Raw genomic sequence first — 21,727 nt, 5'->3', positions numbered from 1 at the left:
GAAAACGGGGTGGCTAGAGCCTCAGTGGAGGGATGCCAGGGAGGACCGGGCCCGCCAGGGCTGGGCAGCCGCAGTGCGTGCCTGGTGCTCACGGCTGTGGAGCCACTGTGTCTGGCTCCCCCCGTGGTGTCCATGCATGCCACCCAGGCCGCGGGGACGGAGACCCTGGGGTGGATCCACCCAGGCCGCGGGGTGGGGGGTGCGGTTCCTCCCGGGGCTGGTCCCTCCTAGGGGTGGGGTGCAGGGGGTCCTGCAGAAGCTCACCCAGGTGGCACGTCCTGCCCGTGAAGCCCGAGAGGCAGGAGCAGGTGTAGGAGGGGCTGCCCGTGACGCAGTCGTCGATGCACTGGCCACCGTGGAGGCAGGGACGCAGGGCCTGGCACACGGAGGCTGCGGACACACGGAGGGCAGAGCGTCAGCCCGGCCCCGGGGCCCCTCCTGGGGAAGGGGCTGCACTGTCTGCAGCTGCCTAGCGAGCATCCATGGTTTCCCTGGCCTGGGGGACAGGCAGCTGGCAGAGCTCAGCTTGCAGGGCCCTACCCTCTGCAGGAGCGAGGCACGGAAACGCACCACCACTCAGCACACTTGGGGACTTCCCTGGCGGTCCAGTCGTTAGGACTCTGGGCTTTCACTGCTGGGGGCGCAGGCTCAGTCCCTGGTCAGAAAACTAAGATCCTGCAAGCTGCATGGCTTGGCCAAAAAAACAAACCCCGACGCACGCACGGGCAGGTACAGGAGTGTGCCAGGGTTTCCCATCTCCCATTACCAGGCGGGCCCCAGGGAGAGCTGGCTGGTGTCCAGAGAGGGGGAACATTCCTGGAAAGGCCCCCTGGTCCGGAGAGCCACCGAGGCTGTGGGTGTCTCCGAGGCCCGCCCCTGCCCCCCGACCATCCTCCCAACCGCCCGGGCACTCAGGACAGGGGGCTCGGCTGCCCTGTGGCAGTTGCTGGCTGGCTGCCTGAGCCGTTTCTGGGCTGGCCCTTCTGCCAGGTGTGGATGCCCCACCTCTCGAGGGTGGGTGCCCCGCCCTTCGGGAGTGGGTGCCCCTCCTCTGAGGGGTGGACCACCCTCCCTTCCGGGCGACCCCAACTGACACCCCGGCGACCCCAACTGACACGTACAGGCTTCATCTTATGGGCCTGAGGTGTGCTGGGGACCCCAGGGGACTGGTCCCCTGCACCCCACCCTCACAGCACTGCGCTCCTGGGGGTCTCTGCGTCTGCGAGTTTCGGGGGCCCAGCAATGCCCCCCATCTGCTGCCCACAGAGGCCTGGGACAGGGGGGAAGCATCTCACATGGGAATAGGGTCCCCGGGGGACTGAACGGACCCTCTTCTGAGGACCCCACTCCTCAGGGTCAGAGCCTGCAGCCTCTGCAGCGCAGCACGCACCTGCCCAGCCCTGCTTATCCACCTGCATCCACACTTTACTCCTCAGCCACAACCCAAGCCCCGGCCTCTGGCAGGTACCAGACCTCTGCTGCTTGCCCACAGGATGGTGACTGAGTACCTCCCCCATGCCCTGAAACCATGCTGTCCTACTGGGGCTGCAGGAGGGCTTTTCACTCCCAGGGCAGGGGGCGAATCCAGCGGCCCCCACGCTGACTCTTACTCGGTGCCCTGCTGCGCCGGTGGGCTCTGTCACCAGGGCTGTATCCAGTCCTCGGGCAGTGTGCCCCTGCCCCGCTCCGAGCCCCACCCCGGGTGTGCGCGCCCGCCCCCCCCCAGCCCCACCCCGGGTGTGCGCGCCTCCCCTGCCCCAGCCCCACCCCGGGTGCGCGCGCCTGCACCCCCAGCCCCACCCTGGGTGTGCGCGCCCGCCCCCCCAGCAGCCCCCGGGTGTGCGCGCTCGCCCCCGTGGCGGGTCTGGGGGCTGCTCTGTGCTGGGTTCGTCCTTGGGACAGCGTTCAGAAGAAGCAGCCCCTCTCTGTGGCCGTGGTCCCCATGGGAGTGGGAGGTGGTCTTTGCGGGGGCGTGGCGGCCGGGGTCCCAGGACCTGCCTCCCGGCCCCAGGCTTGGCGGGGGCAGTGATCAGTAGCCCTCCAGGGATGCTGGAGGGGCTGAACCAGTCATCTGAGCCCCGCCCCGCCCCGCCCCTGCCGTTTATAAGTAGGGCTTGCAGGAGGGTCTGCAACTCAGGGTCACACGGTTAGGGGGGTGGCGGGAACACACCCTTCTGTGGTCAGTCCTGCTGTTTCCACTGGCCACGTGCTCGACCCTGGGGTGAACCGTACTCCAGTCGGCTCTGAGTTGCGTCAGGGGTCCCGTCCATCCTGCCCCCGCCCTTAGGTTAGACGCCCAGCACCAAGTCCCACCGAGAAGCAAGGCTGGGAAATTGGTGGGAAGAGGAGTGCTCCCCGGGTTCCCGAGGACACAGGAGTCCACGCAGGGGCGCTCAGGACGCCCTGGGGGGAACTTGACCGCCACGCCTCCCCTTTACACCGCCAACCGAGGTCTCCAGCAAACCTCCCCCACCCCACGGCAGAGGCTGGAAGTCTCCCGGGGGTGACTGAGGCTCAGGGATGAGCCCGGGCGCGGGGAACCGAGGTGGCCGGAGTCCTGCGCCCCCAGGGCGGCGCCCAGGGCGCCCCTCCTCTCCCTACCAGCCCCCCCAGGCCCCGCCGCGCCCGCCACCCCAACGCTCGCTCCATCCTCTTACTTGTATGGCCGCAGCCCCCCACGCGCACCTGGGCATCATCGATTCTGAACGCCCAGCGCCCGGGCACGCCCACGTTGGTGGTGGTCTCCACCTCCGCCATGTCCGCCGTGCGCGAGCCGGGGATGCTGAAGTAGCGCCGCCCGTCTCCCGCGTTGAAGCCGGCCTGGGGGCAGGTTTGGAGAGAGGGGGGCGGGGGTGGGCTGCGTCTTCAGGTCTCCCCAAAGCTCCCAAGGCCCGCCTCCCGCGCGGTGGCCTCGAGCTAGGAGCACTAAAGGTTCCGCACCACCCTGCCTCCCAGCTGGCCCCACCCTAACCCGCGGTTCCTCCTGCGCGCTGACCTTGTGGGGTCCGGGCAGCCATCTCCCGCCCCCCCTCCCCCCCGCCCCTTCCTGCTCACTCCAGGGCTTCTGGGCCTCCCCTAGGGCCAGGGACCAGTGTGATCTTAGAAGAAAGTAGAGAGCCTGGAGGCGGGGCGGAGCGCTCCCAGACCCTGGGCAGCGCGCACTTCACTGCCCTCCACACCTGGGATTTTCTGCTGGCCACTGACCCTCAGACCAGGGCCGTTGGCCAGGCCACCCTGGAGCAGCTGGGCACGCAGAGCTCTGTCCCGGCTGCAGCTAGGGCCGTCAGGTGGCTGTGTGGGCCCGGAACGTTTGCACGGTTCTGGCGGTGAGAGCTCTGCCCTGGCGGGGAGGGGCATCTGCCTGCCTCTCCAGCTCATGATCGCCCTGGCGGTGAGGAGCAGGGCCCCTACCTGGGCCGCTATGCCCCCCAGGCCGCTGGCATCACCCCCGCTGCTGGCGTGTGTGCCCGTGGTCCACGTGATGGACTCGTAGTTGAAGATGGTGAAGGAGAGGCTGCCGTCCGTGATGAGCACCGTCTGGAACGTGTTGACCTGCCAGAGAGGGGCCTGAGCCGGCCGGGGCCCCAGGCCCGCCCAGGACCTCGCCCACAGGGTGCTGCCCCCGGGTCCCTCCTCTGTGTCCCCGCCAGACGGTCAGCCGCTGGGAGGACCCAATGGCCTCGGCCCCTGTCCTGCCCCCCGTCGGTCCGATGCCTGGGGAGGGCGTGAAGCCCACTGGGGGCCGTGGGGAACCGCAGACGCCGGGGGCAGACCCTGCCCCCGCGGGCCTGGGGGCACTGAGGGTCGTGCCTGCTTGACCAAACCCACAAACCACCGCGTGTGGGATGAACAAAAGTGTAAAAAGAAAAAGGGGAAACAAGGAAAAGCAGTTTTAATCGTTAAGTTTCTTGATTTTCATGGAATCCTCCTCCATGAAAATAATACATAAGAGGTTTTATTTCAGATTGGGCGAAGGGTGAAAATGTTTAAGAAAAGATTGCGGGACAAATAGGAAACACTGCGAGACAATTAAATCGGAGCTTTACGTCACTTAGGTTAGGGAAATAAATCCCAAATCAAGTAAGGTTTTAAATGAAACCATCGGCACCCTGGGGGAAAACATAGGCAAATACGTACAGCATATTGGGAAAGGACTTCCAAGGCTGACGTTTGTTAACTGCGAAAACCAAGAAGGTTTACACATGGACTCCAAAAAAGTGTCATAGGCCAAACCAAATGACGAACAGTGAAGTGAAAAATGTTTTTATAATATATGTGACAGAAGCACTGGTGGCATCTTTAATTCAACTAGAACTTCTTTGAATCAATAAGAAAAAGAACAAAAACATTACAGAAAAACTGGCTAAGGGTATGAACAGAAACATCACAATAGAATGCAAGTAGCCAATGATTGACCATTGCTAGAAATCAACAAAGTGTAAAGCTGAAAAACCCTGTATGGTTGGCAGGCAAGGAATAGTAGTGTGTGTGGCTGGGTGCAGGGCTGCGGCACTTCACTAGGCTATGGCTTTCGCGAGCGTGACTGGGCACATTTTTAGGGGAGATTAGATTTCTGCAGGCAGCCCTTTTCCTTCTAGCGATGGGTGCAGGATCTGACTTCACGACCCACTGGGGGCTGTGCAGCACCCTTGGGGCCCACCCGAAGGCAGGTGCCGCCACGCTGGGGAGCACGCACGCGGGGAGCCCCACGGTGAAAGGTACCATGGAGACCGAGTGCTCCAGGAAGGCAGACTTAGTGCTAGGTCTCGGAAGTCAGGGAGGGGACGGGATGGCTGCTGGCTGGCGTGGGAGAAGGTCTGCGGGGCAGGACCCCAGCTGGTGAGGCTGGGGGAGGGGCTCTGCAGGCTGGGAGGCCCAGGCCTCTGAGGGGGACTGTTACTCTCTGTGGCTCCACCTGCTCCTGCAGCTGCCCCTGGGGAGGAGGGCTTCCCATCTGCCAGCTCCCAGACCAGCTTCCACCCCAAGCCTAGAGTCGGGTCCTTGTCTCACAAGACAACTGTTTTGGAACTGACTGGGTTTGCAAAGAGAACGTCCGCTCAGGAGGGACCCTGGGCGCCTCCTTCCTCCTGGGCGGAGAAGTAATAGGTAAAATGACTCTGCGGAGGTGAAACTCTAACCAAACATGTAAAAGAACAGAGAATGCAGAGAGTGCCCGCAGGAGGCGCTCCCAAAGCGGTGCCCTCGCAGTGGCTCCGTTTATTCTCTGTCTCCGTCTGTGCACGACAGCGCACACTGGATGGGTCTGCCCTGCTGGTGGGGTTGTGGATGCTTTTCCTTTACTTTTAGTTAAAAAGACATTTTTCTTACAAACTAGTGATAAGAAAAAACAAAGGAAGTATAGAAATGTTAATGGGCCATTTGTAAACAGAAGTTCACTCTTGTGAAATTTCTTTTGTGGTAATGTTTACAGAAAGAGCCTACATTTCCTGATTCGCCATCATACTCCTGTTAAAACCCCCAACAGACCATCTGCAGCTGCTCTGTCGGGGCACTTGGCCTTTTCCTGGACGTGGGTGGTTTCCAGGAGGCCGGGAAGGTCCCGGCTCCGCCGTCCTCCAGCCTGGCCCTGTGACCTGGGCAAGTGGCTTCTGTCCCTGAGCCCCACTGTCCCCTCTGGGCACGGCCTGGGGGTGACATCCGGCCCACCCCAGCAAGGCAGGGGCCTGGAGGGAGACCCTGGGCCCCAGAGGGATGTCCTCCCCTCGCCAGGACAGAACACTCACGGGGGAAGACGAGCTGCCTCCGAAGAAGGTCACGCGGTACCAAGTGGCTACAAACACCCAGGTGGCTGAGAAGCCCGGGAGCTCAGGAAAGTAGCGCCTGATGTCCTCTGTAGCTCTGTGCAGCGTGGCCACATCTGTGGCCTCCCGGTAGTACACGTCCCCTGCACGCCGGTTGTCCACGTCCGCCCAGAAGGCTGCTACCACGCAGCGGTCCTTGGCAATGGGGAAGGCCACTGGCGTGAACTGAGAAACCTCCTTCAGGAAGGAGATGATCCCGTTGTTGTTCACCTGTTGGGGCAGAAAGCGAGAGGGGCGCCAGCTGGGGCCTCCAAGCCTCAGCCACTGAGTGCCCCCTGAGGCTGAGCCAGCCTTGGGCGGGCATTTGTAGGATGGCTCACCGGTTCCTGGTTCCCGACCCGGGGCCCCTGGGCTGCTCCCTGCCCTCCTGGGGCACAGGCTCTGACCCGTTTGCTGTCGACGGTGCCTTGCAGAGTGCCGGGCCCGGGGCTGTCAGTGGGGTGGGAAGCCTCCAGTGTGTTCCCTGGCTTCGGGAGGGTAGGGGGCTCAGACCTGCCCGGTGGCCCTAGCTCCTTAGTCCCACTCCCGACAGGGCCTTCAGAAGGGCAGGGCAGACTCTGAGCAGGTCTGCGGGAGGCCAGGGGGGTGGGAGGGCCTCAATGGCCGGAAGGGGACGCCTGTGCTCAGGACGCCCCCCAGTGGACACAGGAGGGGGAGCGGCACCCGCCGTCTCCAGCTGTGTAGCCAGCAGGCAGGTGAGCCTTGCCTCTCTGTGCTCTGGCTTCTCATCTGTGGGATGGTATGAATACTGAACTGGCCTCACAGGCTGGGCTGGGCAAGATGAGTGAATTAATGACCACAGAGTCTGCTGTCAACCCTCATGACCTGTCCTGGGAAACTGAGGTCAGAACTGTGCTTTTAGAAACAACGCTTGGGGTGAGGGCAGGCTCTGTAATCCACATCAACCAAAAATGCAGATAAATACACCTTGGAAAGGCAACAAAGAGTGAACAAGGGAACATTTTTCGATTCCAAGTTTCAGACGAGAGACTGGAGGTGAGCCCAGTATTTGAAGTGAGTGCGTCTGCAGGTGTAGAAGCAACAGATGCAAGCCACACCTGAAGTTCTGTAGCCTCATTGAGGGAAAGAGAAAAATGCGAAACCTCAGAGCCAGCTCGAGGTGAGGAATTTGGTAACCCCCACATGAGGCTGGGACCTCTAAGGCCCCCGTCATGATCAGGGTGAACCCAAAGTAGATGGTCCCTGTGCAGGTACTCACTCCGCCTTCCCTTCACCTGGGCCATCCAGGCATTGCAAGCCTGGGGCTTAGATTAAGGTGGCTTCTGACAGGGAACCAGGTTCTTGGCAGGAGTAAAGAAAAACTCTGCCTGGAGGAAAATGGCATCATCTGAGGCCTTGAGTTACTCTTGTAAATATTTGCTTAAATCCAAAATCCGGGACACAGTCGAAGATAATCAGGCATGCAAGGAAGTGAGACACAGCTAAGAGGAATAAGTAGAAGTGAGTGAAACAGCAGACACTAGAATTATCAGACACAGACTCTAAAATAACAAACTTTACTATATTCATAGAAATAAAATGCAAGTTTTAAAATTTCATCAAGAGACTAGCCAAAATAATCTTGAAAAAAAGACCAACATTGCAGGATTTACACTTTCTAGTTTCAAGACTGACTGCAAAGCTACAGCAATCAAAGCAGTGTGGCACTGGCATAAAGACAGGCAAATAGATCAAGGGAGCAACATAGCCCAGAAAGAAACCCTCACGTATATGGTCAAGTGATTTTCAACAAGAGTGCTAAGACCATTTGATGGAGAAAAGACAGTCTTTTCAACAAATGGTACTGGGAAAACGGGATATTCTTATGCAAAAGAATGAAATTAGATCCCTACCTAACACCATTACAAAATTAACTGAAATGGATCAAGGGTCTAAATATAAGAGCTAAAAATATAAAACACGTTAAGATAAAGTAGGGCAAAAGCTTCATGACATTGGCTTTGGCAATGACCCCAAAGGCACAGGCAACAAAAGAAAAAATAGACAAACTGGAATTCATCAAAATTAAAAACATTTTGTGCATCAAAACATATTATCAGCAGAGTAAAAAGGCTACCCACAAAACAGAAAAATATTTTCAAATAATATATTTAATAAAGAAGGAATAAAGTAATGAAGGTAAAATTAAAATTTACTCTTAATTGATCTAACAGACAACAGTTTGTCTAAAATAATAATACCAATAATATATTCAATCATATAATGTGTAAAAGGTGTGACAGCAATGATACAAAGGAGGGGGGATGATTAGTATTGTTTTGTTGTTACAAAGGCATTCACACTCCCTGAGAAGTACTATAGTGTTATTTGAACATAACTGGGATTAATATACTGGGATTAGTTGTCTTAAAGTACTTAAAGAAAGAAGTCATTAGACTGAGGTGGCTCTAATGTGTTGGAAGCCTATGTAAGCAAACAAAAACCTAAGGATGGCTCAAAATCTGCAAATAACACAATGTGATACATCACAGTAATAAATTGAGGAATAAAAATCATATGATCATCTCAGTAGATGCAGAAAATGCTTTTGACAAAATTCAAGATAAGAAATGCCACTCTCCCCATATTATTCAATACAGTATTTGGAAGTCTTAGCCATAGCAATCAGACAAGAAAAAGAAATAGGAGTTCAAATTGGAAAGGAAGAAGTAAAACTGTCGCTGTTTCCAGATGACATGATACTATATATTAGAAAATCCTAAAGATGCCACCAAAAAACAATTAGAAATAATAAATTAATTCAATAAAGATGAAAGTTACAAAATAAATATACAGAAATTTGTTGTGTTTCTATGCACTGACAAAGAGCTATCAGAAAGAGAAATTAACAAAACAATCCCCTTTATAGTTGCATCAAAAAGAATAAAATAGGCAGGAATAAATCTAACCAAGGAAGCTAAAGATTTGTACTCTGAAAACTATAAGACATTGATGAAAGAAACTAAAGACAACACGAACAAATGGAAAGACATCCTGTGCTTACAGATTGGAAGGATTAATATTGTTAAAATAACTATATGACCCAAGGGAATCTACAGATTCAGTGCAATTCCTATCAAAACAGCAATGGTGAATTTTACAGAACCAGATCACATAATTCTAAAATTTGTATGGAAACACAAAGGACTGTGAATCACCAAAACAGTCTTGGAAAGAACAAAGCTCTAGGTGTCAAACACTCTGATCTCAAGCTACACTACAAAGCTACGGTAATCAAAACAGGGTGGCACAGACACAGAAGCAGACATTTAGATCAATGGAGTAGAATGGAGAGCCCATAAATAAACCTACACACACAAGGTCAATTAGTCTACAGCAGAGGAGGCAAAACAGAGAGAAAAGACAGCTTCTTCAGTAAATAATGCTGGGAAAACTAGACAGCTCTATGCAAATGACTCAAACTGGACCACTTTCTCACACCATATATAGAAATGAACTCAAAATGAATTAAAAATGTAAATGTAGAACCTGAAGCCATAAAACTCCTAGAAGAAAACATAGGCAGTATACTCTCTGACATCAATCTTAGCAATTCTTTTTTGAATCTGTCTTCCCAGGCAAGGGAAACAAAAGCAAAAATCAACAAATGGGACTTAAACTAAAAGGCTTTTGCACAGCAAAGGAGAATATCAGCAAGATGAAAAGGCAGCCTACTGAATGCGAGAGGATACTTGCAAGTTGTACATCCAACAAGGGGGTTAATATCCTAAATGTACAAAGACCTCATAACTCAGTGTTGAAAACAATCAAAAGAGAAAACCAGATAAAAAAATGGGCAGAGGGCCTGAATAGATATTTTTTAAAGAAGATATACAGATGACCAGCAGACACATGAAAAGATGCTGAACTTCACTGATAATCAAAGAAATTAAAACCAAAATAAGATATCACATCACACCTGTCAGAATGGCTATTGTAAAAAACACAAATAAAATATATTGGTGAGGATGTGGAGAAAAGGAACCCATGTGCACCGGGAATTTAAATTGATGCAGCTACTATGGAGAACAGTATGGAGGTTACTCTAAAATTAACAATTGAATTACCATATAATCCAGCAGTTACACTTTTGGGTATTTTCCCAAAGAAAACAAGATACTAATTTGAAGATAAATCACCCTATGTTCATAGCAGCAGTATTTACAATAGACAAGATATGGAGACAAACTAACCGCTAATAGATGAATGGATAAAGAAAAAGCAGATGTATATGTAACTGAATATTACTGATCCATAAGAAAGCATGAAGCTTTGCCATTTGTTACAACATGGGTGGACTTACGGGGTATTATGCTAAGGGAAATAAGTCAGACGGAGAAGACAATATAGTGTGATTTCACTTGTATGTGGAACTTAAAAAAAGAAACAAACAAACATGAACGATCAGACTCGTGGAGAACAAATCGGTGGCTGCCAGAGGGGAGGCGTGGTGGGACAATGAGTGACTCAGGTGAGGGAGACTGAGAGGAGGCACAGATTTCACTACGAAATCCCGCATCACAGGGATGAGCTGTAGAGCGTGGGGGGTACAGTCAGCAATAGTGTGATGCAGATTTCCACTGCAAAATCCTGCATCACAGAGATGAGGCGTAGAGCGTGGGGGGTACCGTGTCACAGGGATGAGCTGAGTGTGGGGGGTACCGCATCACAGGGATGAGGCGTAGAGCGTGGGGGGTACCGTGTCACAGGGATGAGCTGAGCGTGGGGGGTACCGTGTCACAGAGATGAGGCGTAGAGCGTGGGGGGTACCGCGTCACAGGGATGAGGCGTAGAGCGTGGGGGCTACAGTCAGCAATAGTGTGATGCAGATTTCCACTGCAAAATCCTGCATCACAGAGATGAGGCGTAGAGCGTGGGGGGTACCGTGTCACAGGGATGAGCTGAGCGTGGGGGGTACCGTGTCACAGAGATGAGGCGTAGAGCGTGGGGGGTACCGTGTCACAGGGATGAGCTGAGCATGGGGGGTACCGTGTCACAGAGATGAGGCGTAGAGCGTGGGGGCTACAGTCAGCAATAGTGTGATGCAGATTTCCACTGCAAAATCCTGCATCACAGAGATGAGGCGTAGAGCGTGGGGGGTACCGTGTCACAGGGATGAGCTGAGCGTGGGGAATACCGTGTCACAGAGATGAGGCGTAGAGCGTGGGGGGTACCGTGTCACAGGGATGAGCTGAGCGTGGGGAATACCGTGTCACAGAGATGAGGCGTAGAGCGTGGGGGGTACCGTGTCACAGGGATGAGCTGAGCGTGGGGAATACCGTGTCACAGAGATGAGGCGTAGAGTGTGGGGAATACCGCGTCACAGGGATGAGGCGTAGAGCGTGGGGGGTACAGTCAGCAATAGTGGGATAGCTTGGTGTGGTGACAGTTGGTGACTAGACCTACAGTGGCAATCACTTCGTCATGTACAGAAACAGTGAATCACCATGTTGCATATGGAAGTAACACTGCTGTAGGTCAGTCATTCAGTCAGAAACACACACACGAACAAGCCAGAAAGAGTGGAAGACAGAGTAGGAACAAGAACCAAGGTAACAAATAGAAAATAGTAACAGACACGGTAGGTACTATGCTAACCATATCTGTGATCACTTTGAACATCAGCAGTCTAAAAGCAACGGTGAAAAGACAAATTGTCAGAGTGGAGCAAAAAACAAGACCCGACTATAAGTTGCCTACAAGAAACTCACTTTAAATATGAAGACCCCTATAGATGAAAGATAAATGGATAGGGAAAGTTATATCATGCTAACACTAGTCAACAGAAAGCAAGAGTTGCTATATTTGTCCCCAACAGAACTGACTTCAAAGCAAGCATAGTTATGAAGGATAAAGAATGGCATTCCATGAAGATAAAAAGGTCAATTCTTCAAGAAGACATAACAGTCCTTAATGTGTGCACACCCAACAGCATTGAACTGCACAAGGCAACAGCCGTCAGTGTGGCAGGAGAGATGGACAAGCCCGCATTACAGCTGGAGATTCCAACACTCCTGCACCAGAAATGGATGGGTTTGGCAGGCAGAGAGTCAGAAACAACATAACCAAACTCAACAACACTATCAAACTTAGATATAATCAACATACCACTTCCCCAAACAACAGCAGAATACACATTCTCCTCAAGCTCACAAGGAGCATTCACCAGTGTTCACAGACCACATCCATGGCCGTAGAATGCCCCTTAAAAAACGGAAAGGCATAGAAATTGTACATATCTGCTTTCAGACTGCACTGGAATTAAACTGGAAATCAATGGCAAAAATAACTGGAAAAGCCCCAATTACATAGCGGTTACACAACACCCTTCTAAACAACACATGGGGCATTAAGAATGTCAGGAGAAGTTAAGAAATATTTGAGCTAAATGAAAATAAAAATGTAATTTATCAAAAATTGTGAGATGCAGTGAAAGCAGTACCAAGAGGGAAATTTAGAGCACTAAATGTGTATTAGAAAATAAGAAAAGTCTAAAATCAATAATCTAAGTTTCCACCTTAGGAAGCTAGAAAAAGAAAAGCAGATTTAATCCAAAAAAGCAGAATAAAGGAAGTAATAAGAATTACAGGGAAAATCAATGAAATTGAAAATGGGTGATCAATTTAAAAATTCAACAACAACAAAAGCTGGCTCTTTGAAGAGATGAATAAAATTGATAAGCCTCTAGCCAGGCTATGAAAAAAAAAAGACATAAATTACAGATATCAGAAATGAGAGGACGTTAGTACAGATACCATGGTGACTGAAAGGATAATAAGGAGATAGGGGCTTCCCAGGTGGCACAGTGGTGGAAAAAAAAAAACCAAACCATCCACCTTCCAATGCAGGAGATGCAAGAGATGTGCGTTTGATTCCTGGGTGGAGGAGTTTCCATGGAGGAGGTAATGGCAACACATGCCAGTATTCTCGCTGGGAAATCCCATGAAGAGAGGAGCCTGGCAGGCTACAGTCCATGGGGTCGCAAAGAGTTGGACATGACTGAGCTCACACACATACAACATGAAAAAAACCTGCGACCATAAATTTGATTTAGAAAAAGGCAGAGAAACCAGAAATCAAAGTGCCAACATCTGTTGGATCATAGAGAAAGCAAGGGAAATCCAGAAAAACATCTGCTTCTGCTTCACTGACTACGTTAAAGCCATTAACTGTGTGGATCATGACAAACTGGAAAATTCTTAAAAAGATGGGAACACCAGTCCATCTTACCTGTCTCCTGAGAAACCTGTATGCATGTCAAAAAGCAGCAGTTAGAATCAGATGGAACAATGTACTGGGTTCAAAATTGGGAAAGGAGTATGACAAGACTGTATATTGTCACCTTGCTTATTTAACTTATATGCAGAGTACATCATGTGAAATGCCAGGATGAATCACAAGCTGGAATCAAGATTGCTAGGAGAAATATCAACAACTTCAGATATACAGATGATACCACTCTAATGGCAGAACATGAAGAGGAACTAAAGAGCCTCTTGATGAGGGTGAAAAAGGAGAGTGAAAAAGCTGACTTGAAATTCAAATTCAGAAAAGATCATGGCGTATGGCCCTGTCACTTGATGGCAAACAGAAGAGGAGTGGAAGTAGTGACAGACTTTGTCTTCTTGGGCTCCAGAGTCACTGCAGACGCTGACTACAGCCATGAGATTAAGGGATGCTTGCTCCTTGGAAGAAAAGCTATGAGAAACCTAGACAGCATTTTAAAAAGCAAAGACATCATTTGGTCAACAAAGGTCCATCTAGTCAAAGTTATGGTTTTTCCAGTAGTTGTGTACAGATGTGAATGTTGGACCATAAAGAAAGCTGAGTGCTGAAGAATTGATGCTTCTGAACTGTGGTGCTGGAGAAGACTCTTGAGAATCCTTTGGACAGCAAGAAGATCAAACCAGTCAATCCTAAAGGAGATCAACCCTGAATATTCATTGGAAGGACAATAGCTGAAGCTGAAGCTTGAATAGTTTGGCCACTTGATGTGAAGAGCCAACTCATTGGAAAAGGCTCTGATGCTGGGAAGGATTGAGGGCAAGAGGAGAAGGGGACAACAGAGGATGAGATGGTTGGATGGCATCACCGACACAGTGAGTAAGCTCCAGGAGATGGTGAAGGGCAGGGAAGCCTGGATGCTGCAGTCCATGGGGTCGCAAAGAGTCGGGCATGACTTAACAGCTAAACAACAACAACAAATTTGATAACAACAAATTTGGTAAGGTAAAATGGACTGATTCCTTGAAAGACACAATCTGCCAAAGCTCACACAAGAAGAAATAAACAATCTGTATAGGCTCATGTTTATTAGAGATACTTAATCAATGATGACAGCCTTCTCAAATGGAAAGCGCCAAGCCCAGAGGAGCACACTGATGAATTCTCCAAACGTTTAAGAAAAAACGATACAAACTTTCTACCATCTCTTTTAGAGGACAGAAGCTGAGGGAATACTTCCTAGTTAGGGCCAGCGTCACCCTAAGATCAAAACTAGACAGAGACATTTCAAGAAAAAACTAGAGACCAATATCTCTTATGGATACAGATACAAAAATCCTCAACAAAATATTAGCAAGTCAAATCCAACACTGTATAGAAAGAATTACATACCATAACCATACCTGGGATTTATCTCAGGTATGCGAGGTTGGTTTGACATTCACAAATCAATTCATTTGATTGATCACATTAAGAGGCTTAGCTGGTAAAGAATCCACCTGCAGTGCGGAAGACTTGGGTTCGATCCCTGGGTTGGGACGATAACCTGGAGAAGGAAAAGGCTACCCACTCCAGTATTCTGGCTGTATACAGTCCATGGTGTCGCAAAGAGGCAGACACGACTGAGTGACTTTCACTAAAACTTACTAACTAAGAGGCTCAAAAAGAAAAATCACATGATCATATTAATAGATGCATAAAAAGCATTTGTCAAAATCCAGCACTCATTCATGATAAAGACTTTCAGTAATCTAGGAAGATGGGGAACCTCCTCAACTTGATAAAGATAAAAAATATGTATAAAAACCCTGCAGTTAACATCATACTTACTGGTAAGAATCTAGACATTTTCCCACTAAGATAAGGTATAAGGCAAGCATTTCCCCCTCATCAATTCTTTCCAGCATTGTACTGGAAGTTCTACCAATGCAGTAAATAAAGCAAATAAAAAGTTCAGCTCTGTGAAGGCTAATATCAAGAGAATGGGAAGAAAAGCCTGACTTGGAGTGAATATTTGCAAACATGATAAAGATTTATCCAAAATACACAAAGAACTCTCAAAACGCAACAATGAGAAAACAAACAACCTGATCAAAACCTGGGCCAAAAGTCTTACAGACACCTCAACCAAAGTAGGTGTGCAGGCGAATCAGCATATGGAAAAGATACTCCACCTCGTAGGTTATCAGGGAAATGCAGATCAGAACAACAGTGAGACAGCAGTACACGCCTGTCAGCTCGGCCACGTTCCAGAGCAGTCGGCACCAGTGCTGGGGGCACGCGGGGCAGCAGAGTTTCCCATTCAGTGCTCACGGGGCAAAAGTAAAACAACGCAGCCACTTTGGAAGACAGTTTGGCAGTTTCTTGGAAAACTAAACATTCTCTTACCATGTGATCCAGTAATTGTGACTCTTAGAATTTAGTCAGAAGAGTTGAAAACTTTTGTCCTCACAAATACCTGCACACTGATGTTTACAGCAACTTCAGGCATAACTGCCAAAATTTGGAAGCAACCAAGGTAACCTTCAGTAGATGAATGAATAATTAAACTGTGCTCCATCTAGGCAACAGAATATTACTTAGCACTAAAAAGAAATGAGCTATGAAATCATGAAAAAATACAGATGAAACCTACATGCATATTGAGTAAAAAAGTCAGTCTGAAAAGGCTACATACTATGTGATTTGAACTGTATGACATTCTGGAAAAGGTAAAACTATGGAGACAGTAAAAAGATCGGTGGTTGCCAGGGGTTGGTGGAAGGGTGGAAGGTGGAGCCCAGAGTGAAAGCACTGTGTGTGACACCATATCGAGGGACGCGCATCATGCGACGTTGGTCCAGACCCACAGGATGCGCAACACTAAGAGTGAACCTGAATGCAGGCTGCGGACTTTGGTGATAACGATATGTCCGTGTAGGTTCATCGGTTGCAATAAACATACCCTCTGGTGGAGGATGCTGATAAAAGGGAGGTGGTCAACGATGGGGCAAGGGGCACATGGGAAATCTTTGTACCTTCCTCTCAATTTTTCTGTGAACTTAAAACTACTGTAAAAAAATAGTCTTTAGAAAAAGACAACACAATGAAAAAGGGAAAAGGGCTTGAATAGGCATTTCTCCAAAGAAGGTAGACAAACGGCCAAGAACCACATGAGAAGATGCTCAGCATCACTAACTGTCAGGAGGTGAAACTCACACCCACGGTGAGAGGGCTTCCCTGGGGGTCCAGTGGCCAGGACTCTGTGCTCCCGATGCAGCGGGCCCAGCTTCCATCCCTGGTCAGGGAACTACATCCCACCTGCCACAACTAAAGATCCTGCCGGCTGCAACTAAGATCCTGGTACAGCCAAATACATAAAGATAGAGAAATATAAAATATTAAAAAAAACACACTTGAGATACTACTTCATAGCCACTACGATGGCGATCATGGGAAAAAATAGATCGTAACAAATGTTTGTGAAGATGTGAAGAAACTAGAACCGTCATATACCCTTGGTGGAATGTAAAATCGTGCGGCCACTGTGGAACATAGTATGGCTAAACAGAATAAATGGTTAAACATAGAATAATTACATGCTCTAGCAGTTCCACACCTGATACTATATCTGTATACACGCAAGAGAACTGAAAACATGTCCACACGCAAGTGTGTACACAGATGTCCATAATAGCACTATTCACAATAACCAAAGGAGCAAGCAGTCCAGGCTTACGTCAATGAAGGAGTGGATAAATTAAAAATAAATGGAACATTTTTGGCAAATAAAAGATATGAAGTACTGACTCTGGCCACAACATGAGTGAACCTTGAAAACATTAAGTGAAACAAGCCAGTCACAAAGGACGGTATGATTTGACCTTTACAGAGCATGCAGGATAGGCAAATCCACAGAATCAGACTAGGTTAGTGATTGCCCAGGTCAGGGGCACACTAAGAAGCTGGAGGGTGGGAACTCAGGGGGCAAGGTTTCTTTTGGGGTGAAGACAATATTCTAAGGGCGATTGTGGTGACAGACACACAGTTCTGTAAATACATGAAAAGCCACTGAATTGTAAGAGGGTGAATTGTAGGGTGGTTGTTCAGTCGCTAAGTCATCTCCGACTCTTTGCGGCCCTGTGGACTGCAGCACGCCAGGCTCTGCTGTCCTTTACCACCTCCCAGAACTTGGTCAAATTCATGTCTATTGAGTCGGTGATGCCATCCAACCATCTCATCCTCTGCCACCCGCTTCTCCTTTTGCCTTCAATCTTTCCCAGCATCAGGGTCTTTTCCGATGAGTTGGCTCTTCACATCATGTGGCCAAAGTATTCACACTTCAGCTTCAGCATCAGTCCTTCCAGTGAATATTCAGGATCAATTTCCTTTAGGATTGACTGGTTTGATCTCCTTGAAGTCCAAGGGACTCTCAAGAGTCCATGGTCTCCAACACCATGGTTCGAAAGCATTAATTCTTCAGGGCTCAGCCTTCTTTATGGTCGAGCTGTCACATTCATACATGACTACTGGAAAAACCATAGCTTTAACTATATGGACCTTTATTGACAAACTGATGTCTCTGGTTTTTAATACTCTGTCTAGGTTTATCATAGCCTTCCTTCCAAGGAGCAAGTGTCGATTTTAATTTCATGGCTGCATTCACCATCTGTAGTGATTTTGGAGCCCAAGAAAATTAGGTCTGTCACTGTTTCCACTTTTCCCCCTTCTATTTGCCATGCAGTGATGGGACTGGATGCCAAGATCTTAGTTTTTTGAATACTGAATTTCAAGCCAGCTTTTCACTCCCCTCTTTCATCTTCATCAAGAGGCTCTTTAGTTCCTCTTTTGTTTCTGCCATTTGGGTGATGTCATCTGCGTATCTGAGGTTATTGATATTTCTCCCAGAAATCTTGATTCCAGCTTGAGCTTCATCCAGTCCAGCATTTCTCATGACATACTCTGCATATAAGTTAAATAAGCAGGATGACAATATACAGCCTTGACGTACTCATTTCCCAATTTTGAAGCAGTCTGTGGTTCCATGTCCAGTTCTAACTGTTGCTTCTTGACCTGCATACAGGTTTCTCAGGAGACAGGTAAGGTGGTCCGGTATTCCCGTCTCTTTAAGAATCTTCTACAGTTTGTTGTGATCCACACAGTCAAAGGCTTTAATGTCATTAATGAAAGCAAAAGTAGGTGTTTTCTGGAGCTTGATTGCTTTCTCCATCGTCCAGTGAATGTTGGCAGTTTGTTCTCTCACTCCTCTGCCTCTTTGAAACCAAGCTTGGAATCTGGAAGTTCTCAGTTCACATACTGCTTAAGCCTAGCTTCAAGGATTTTGAGCATAAGCTTGCTAATGTGTAATGAGTGCGGCTATATGGTAGTCTGAACATTCTTTGGCATTGCCCTTCTTTGGGATTGGAATAAAAAAGAATACTAGAGTGGGTTGCCATTTCATTCTCCACTGGACCATGATTTTTCAGAACTCTTCACTATGACCTGCCTGTCTTGGGTGGCTCTGCACGGCACGGCTCATAGCTTCACTGAGTTACATGAGTCTCTTCACGGGGCTTCCCAGGTGGCTCAGTGGTAAAGAATCAACCTGCTAATGCAGGAGACACAAAAGACATGGGTCGGATCCCTGGGTGGGGAAGATCCCCTGGAGGAGGGAATGGCAGCCCACTCCAGTATTCTTGCCTGGAGAATCCCATGGACAGAGGAGCCTGGCGGGCTTCAGCCCGTGGGGTCACAAAGAGTCAGACACGACTGAGCGACTGAGCGCATCGCTCGAGTCCCTTTGCCACAAGACGGTGATCCCTGAAGGGGGAATCATAGGGGGTGTGAATTACGTCAGTGATGAAGATGAGAGAGAAAGAAAGAGAGACATGAGAAGGAGCAGGGGCAGGCGGGGCGCTGCAGTGGCCAAGTAGGGGCCTCTGGGGGCGGCCTTGCAGGCAGGGGGAGGAGGGGCCACCACTCTGCACCCCCCTCATGCCCCTGTGCTGGGGTGGAGGGCAGGCCTGCTGTGGGCCCCTGACTGCCACGCTCTGGAGGGAGCAAAAGATGCCTGGGCCCAGTTGCTGGGGCTTAGACGGGTTTGCAGGGGGCACAGGACCCCGCGGGTGGATCTGGGCCACGTGGCCTCTGTGTGTGAACGTGGGATCTGTCGGGGAGGTGTCTGGGGTCTCCTCTGAGGGGCCCCGCACCTGCAGAGGGGAGGGCGGGCGGCCCAGACCCCTTCTATCCTGACCCCAGTGCCTGCAGCAGCAGGACTTGGAGCCGGGAGCCCAGCGTAGACCCATGTCCTTGCCCGGCGCACCCCCTGCCCAAGTCAGCACCCAGCTGCATCCTGTGTAAAACTTGGGGCGCTGCACTCCCCATGAGGGCTCGTAGGAGCTGAGCGTGACCCGTGGGGTCTGTGACTCTGTCTCCCCCATCCCCGCACTAGGACGGGCCGACTTGGACTTGACCACTAACAAGGGAAGGGCCAGCAGGGTGGGTGGCCAAATCAGGAAGGTAGACAGGCCAGGGGCCAGCTAGGTTCTACCGAGAACAGCAGCAGCTGCCCTGGGGGCAGCCCCCAGCGCCCTGAGCACAGCCCTGGCTTGGTGGGACCTCAAGTTCCAGGGGGTTCCCCGAAAGCCTGCCTGATCCACACACAATCCAGCTAAGCTGGACCTGATGGCGTCCACTGGGGGGCAGCAGCCATCCAGCCCCAGCTCCCTCTGGAGGAGGGCAGTGGGCAGATGTGCGGCCCTCCGGCTCCAGCCCCGACCAAGGAGGGTGCTCTGAGGGTCCAGACGCGCCAGGTTTGTCCTGATCCTTGGTGGGGGTGGGGGTGGGGGTGGGAGATTCTAAGGGTCTGCAGGAGGGTCTGCTGACTGCTGTGTGCAGGGCCAGATGGTGAACACTCTCGTCTGGGACCACAGTCTTCATCGCATAGGCTTCACTGCTCCTTTGTTTTCACAGCCCTTTAAAAAGCCAAGCACACGCTGAGCACCGGGCTCACAGGCGGCCTGGGCCGGGTTCTGTGGCCATGCTTTAGGGGACCTAGCTGCGTCCCCACTCGTTCACACGCCGGCTGGCTGCTTGAAGCCCTGGTGGCCACCATGCGCCAGGGTCACCGCCTGACCTCACAGAAAGGCCTGCAGCCCCGTGTCCTGGGGCAGGTGCCGCTGGACCAAGGGGGCCCATCCCTGGGCCTGTTGCCGTGGCAACGGACTGTGGCTGCTGTGGCCAGGGCCCTTGGGCAGGTACCCAGGGGTGTCTGTTCTCTGACAGGACTGGTGGGGATCCCCCGAGGCCCTCCTGGGGCCAGAGACACGGCCACCACCACAGACCCGCCGAAAGGAAGAGCTCTGCGTCGAGGGCAGCATAGCCACCACTGCTTGCCAGGCCTGTGGGTGCAGAAGCTGGCCCGTCGCAGCCGGGGTGGGCGCTCACTGCTGTCACACACTTCCACGATGGTGCTGCGCTTCCAGCCTCACCTGCCAGCTCTGGCTACGGCACTGCCACCATCCACCCCCTGGAACTCTGTGTCTGGCAGTGACGGGGGGCATCTCAGAGGCACCCCCGCCTCCGCAGAGGTTGGACTCAGGGGTCCAATGGGCACCCCGCCTCCCCACCCTCTGAGGGCACCTGGGGTCATGAGCCCAGGGCCAGCCACCTCAAGATCACCCCAAGGTCTTCAGCCCCGTCCACCCCGCTGGCCCTGTTTGCTCACAGAATGTGGCCCCAAGAAGAGTCTGGCTCCCTTTGTCTGCCCTCTGGGCAGGGGCCAGGGTGAAGGGGGGCATCCCTCTCTCTGACCGCAGCGCCGCCCAGCCTGGCTGGTGCCCTCCCGTGCAGCCGGCCTGGCTCAGCTCACACGCTGCTCACACGCAGCTGCCGCCCCCGTGTGGGCCCCACCCCCCACGGGGAACACACACCGGTGCGGCCTTGTCTCCATCTCCCAGACGGGAGCTCACACCTGGCCTCGGGGCCCACTGTGTGTAGTGACTGAGGCCACATGTGCTTGGCGACGTGGCCTGGGCCCTTACCCACACCGGTGGGCCGGGAGGTCTGAGTCAGCTTTAACAGACCCTGGAGGAGAGTCCGAGCCCCTACATCTGCCTGCAGGACAGTGATGGGGGTGGGCCGGGGTCTGGCTGTGCCTGGGGGCTCCTCAGTGTAGGCCAGGAGCTGCCTCTGGGCCCTCCCGAGGCCTCTGTGATCCTGGGGAGGGTGGCTGAGGTCAGCGCGCAGTCTGCACGCAGTCGTGGGTCCTGGTGGACGGAGGCCTGGCCGTGGAGCACTCCGGCCTCTGTGGGAGCCACACACAGCCGCCTGCACTTGCCACCCTCAGCAGAAGCTCGTCCTTCTGCTTGGAGTCCTGAGGGCAGCAAATCACCTGGATTCGGTCCTGGCCTTGGCTGGCCCGAAGAATCAGATAGGCGGGCAGAATGGCAGACTTGGGTGGAAATCCGAGCGTGGCCCAGAACCAGAGGGGAGGTGGGCCGTGAGGGAGGCGGTCTGCAGGCTTTGCTTGTCTGCTCCCTGCCTGGGCTGGGTCTTGAGCTTGTCTTTGTAGAGACTGGCCTTGGACAAAGTGTGCTCTCCCCTGGGGACAAAGGCAGGCTGGCCACAAGAGAGGTGGGGTCCCCGGGCCCAGGGTTTCCTGGCTGTGATGCAAACCCACAGTCTGGGTTCCATCTGCCTGG

The 21,727-nt window shown here is 51.5% G+C and overlaps 1 protein-coding gene and 1 long non-coding RNA gene across 9 annotated transcripts in view; one reads left to right on the top strand and one right to left on the bottom strand.

The window, feature by feature from the left end:
* SNED1 (sushi, nidogen and EGF like domains 1) overlaps positions 1-21,727 on the bottom strand; it is a 73,974-nt gene that overhangs the window by 39,226 nt on the left and 13,021 nt on the right. For all 8 annotated transcript variants that reach the window (XR_014053706.1, XM_081490528.1, XM_081490531.1 and 5 more), the window contains exons 2-5: positions 5,745-6,032; positions 3,412-3,552; positions 2,658-2,820; positions 265-390 (exon numbers count right to left, since the gene is read on the bottom strand). Coding sequence is in view for 7 of the 8 variants with exons in the window: in XM_081490528.1 (XP_081346654.1) it covers positions 265-390; positions 2,658-2,820; positions 3,412-3,552; positions 5,745-6,032 (718 nt within the window). In the remaining variant the exon portion in view is untranslated. The remainder of the gene's footprint in view (positions 1-264; positions 391-2,657; positions 2,821-3,411; positions 3,553-5,744; positions 6,033-21,727) is intronic.
* Positions 10,279-11,029, top strand: LOC145506298 (uncharacterized). The gene is made up of 3 exons (XR_014053726.1): positions 10,279-10,611; positions 10,693-10,948; positions 10,983-11,029. It is a non-coding gene; the product is annotated as an uncharacterized LOC145506298 (long non-coding RNA).

The sequence above is a fragment of the Giraffa tippelskirchi genome, chromosome 5, assembly GCF_054371585.1.
Source record: "Giraffa tippelskirchi isolate mGirTip1 chromosome 5, T2T-mGirTip1v1.2.pri, whole genome shotgun sequence".
Classification (NCBI taxonomy): Eukaryota; Metazoa; Chordata; class Mammalia; order Artiodactyla; family Giraffidae; genus Giraffa; species Giraffa tippelskirchi.
Note: the sequence above shows the minus strand (reverse complement) of the source record. Positions and strands in the feature narration are given on the sequence as shown.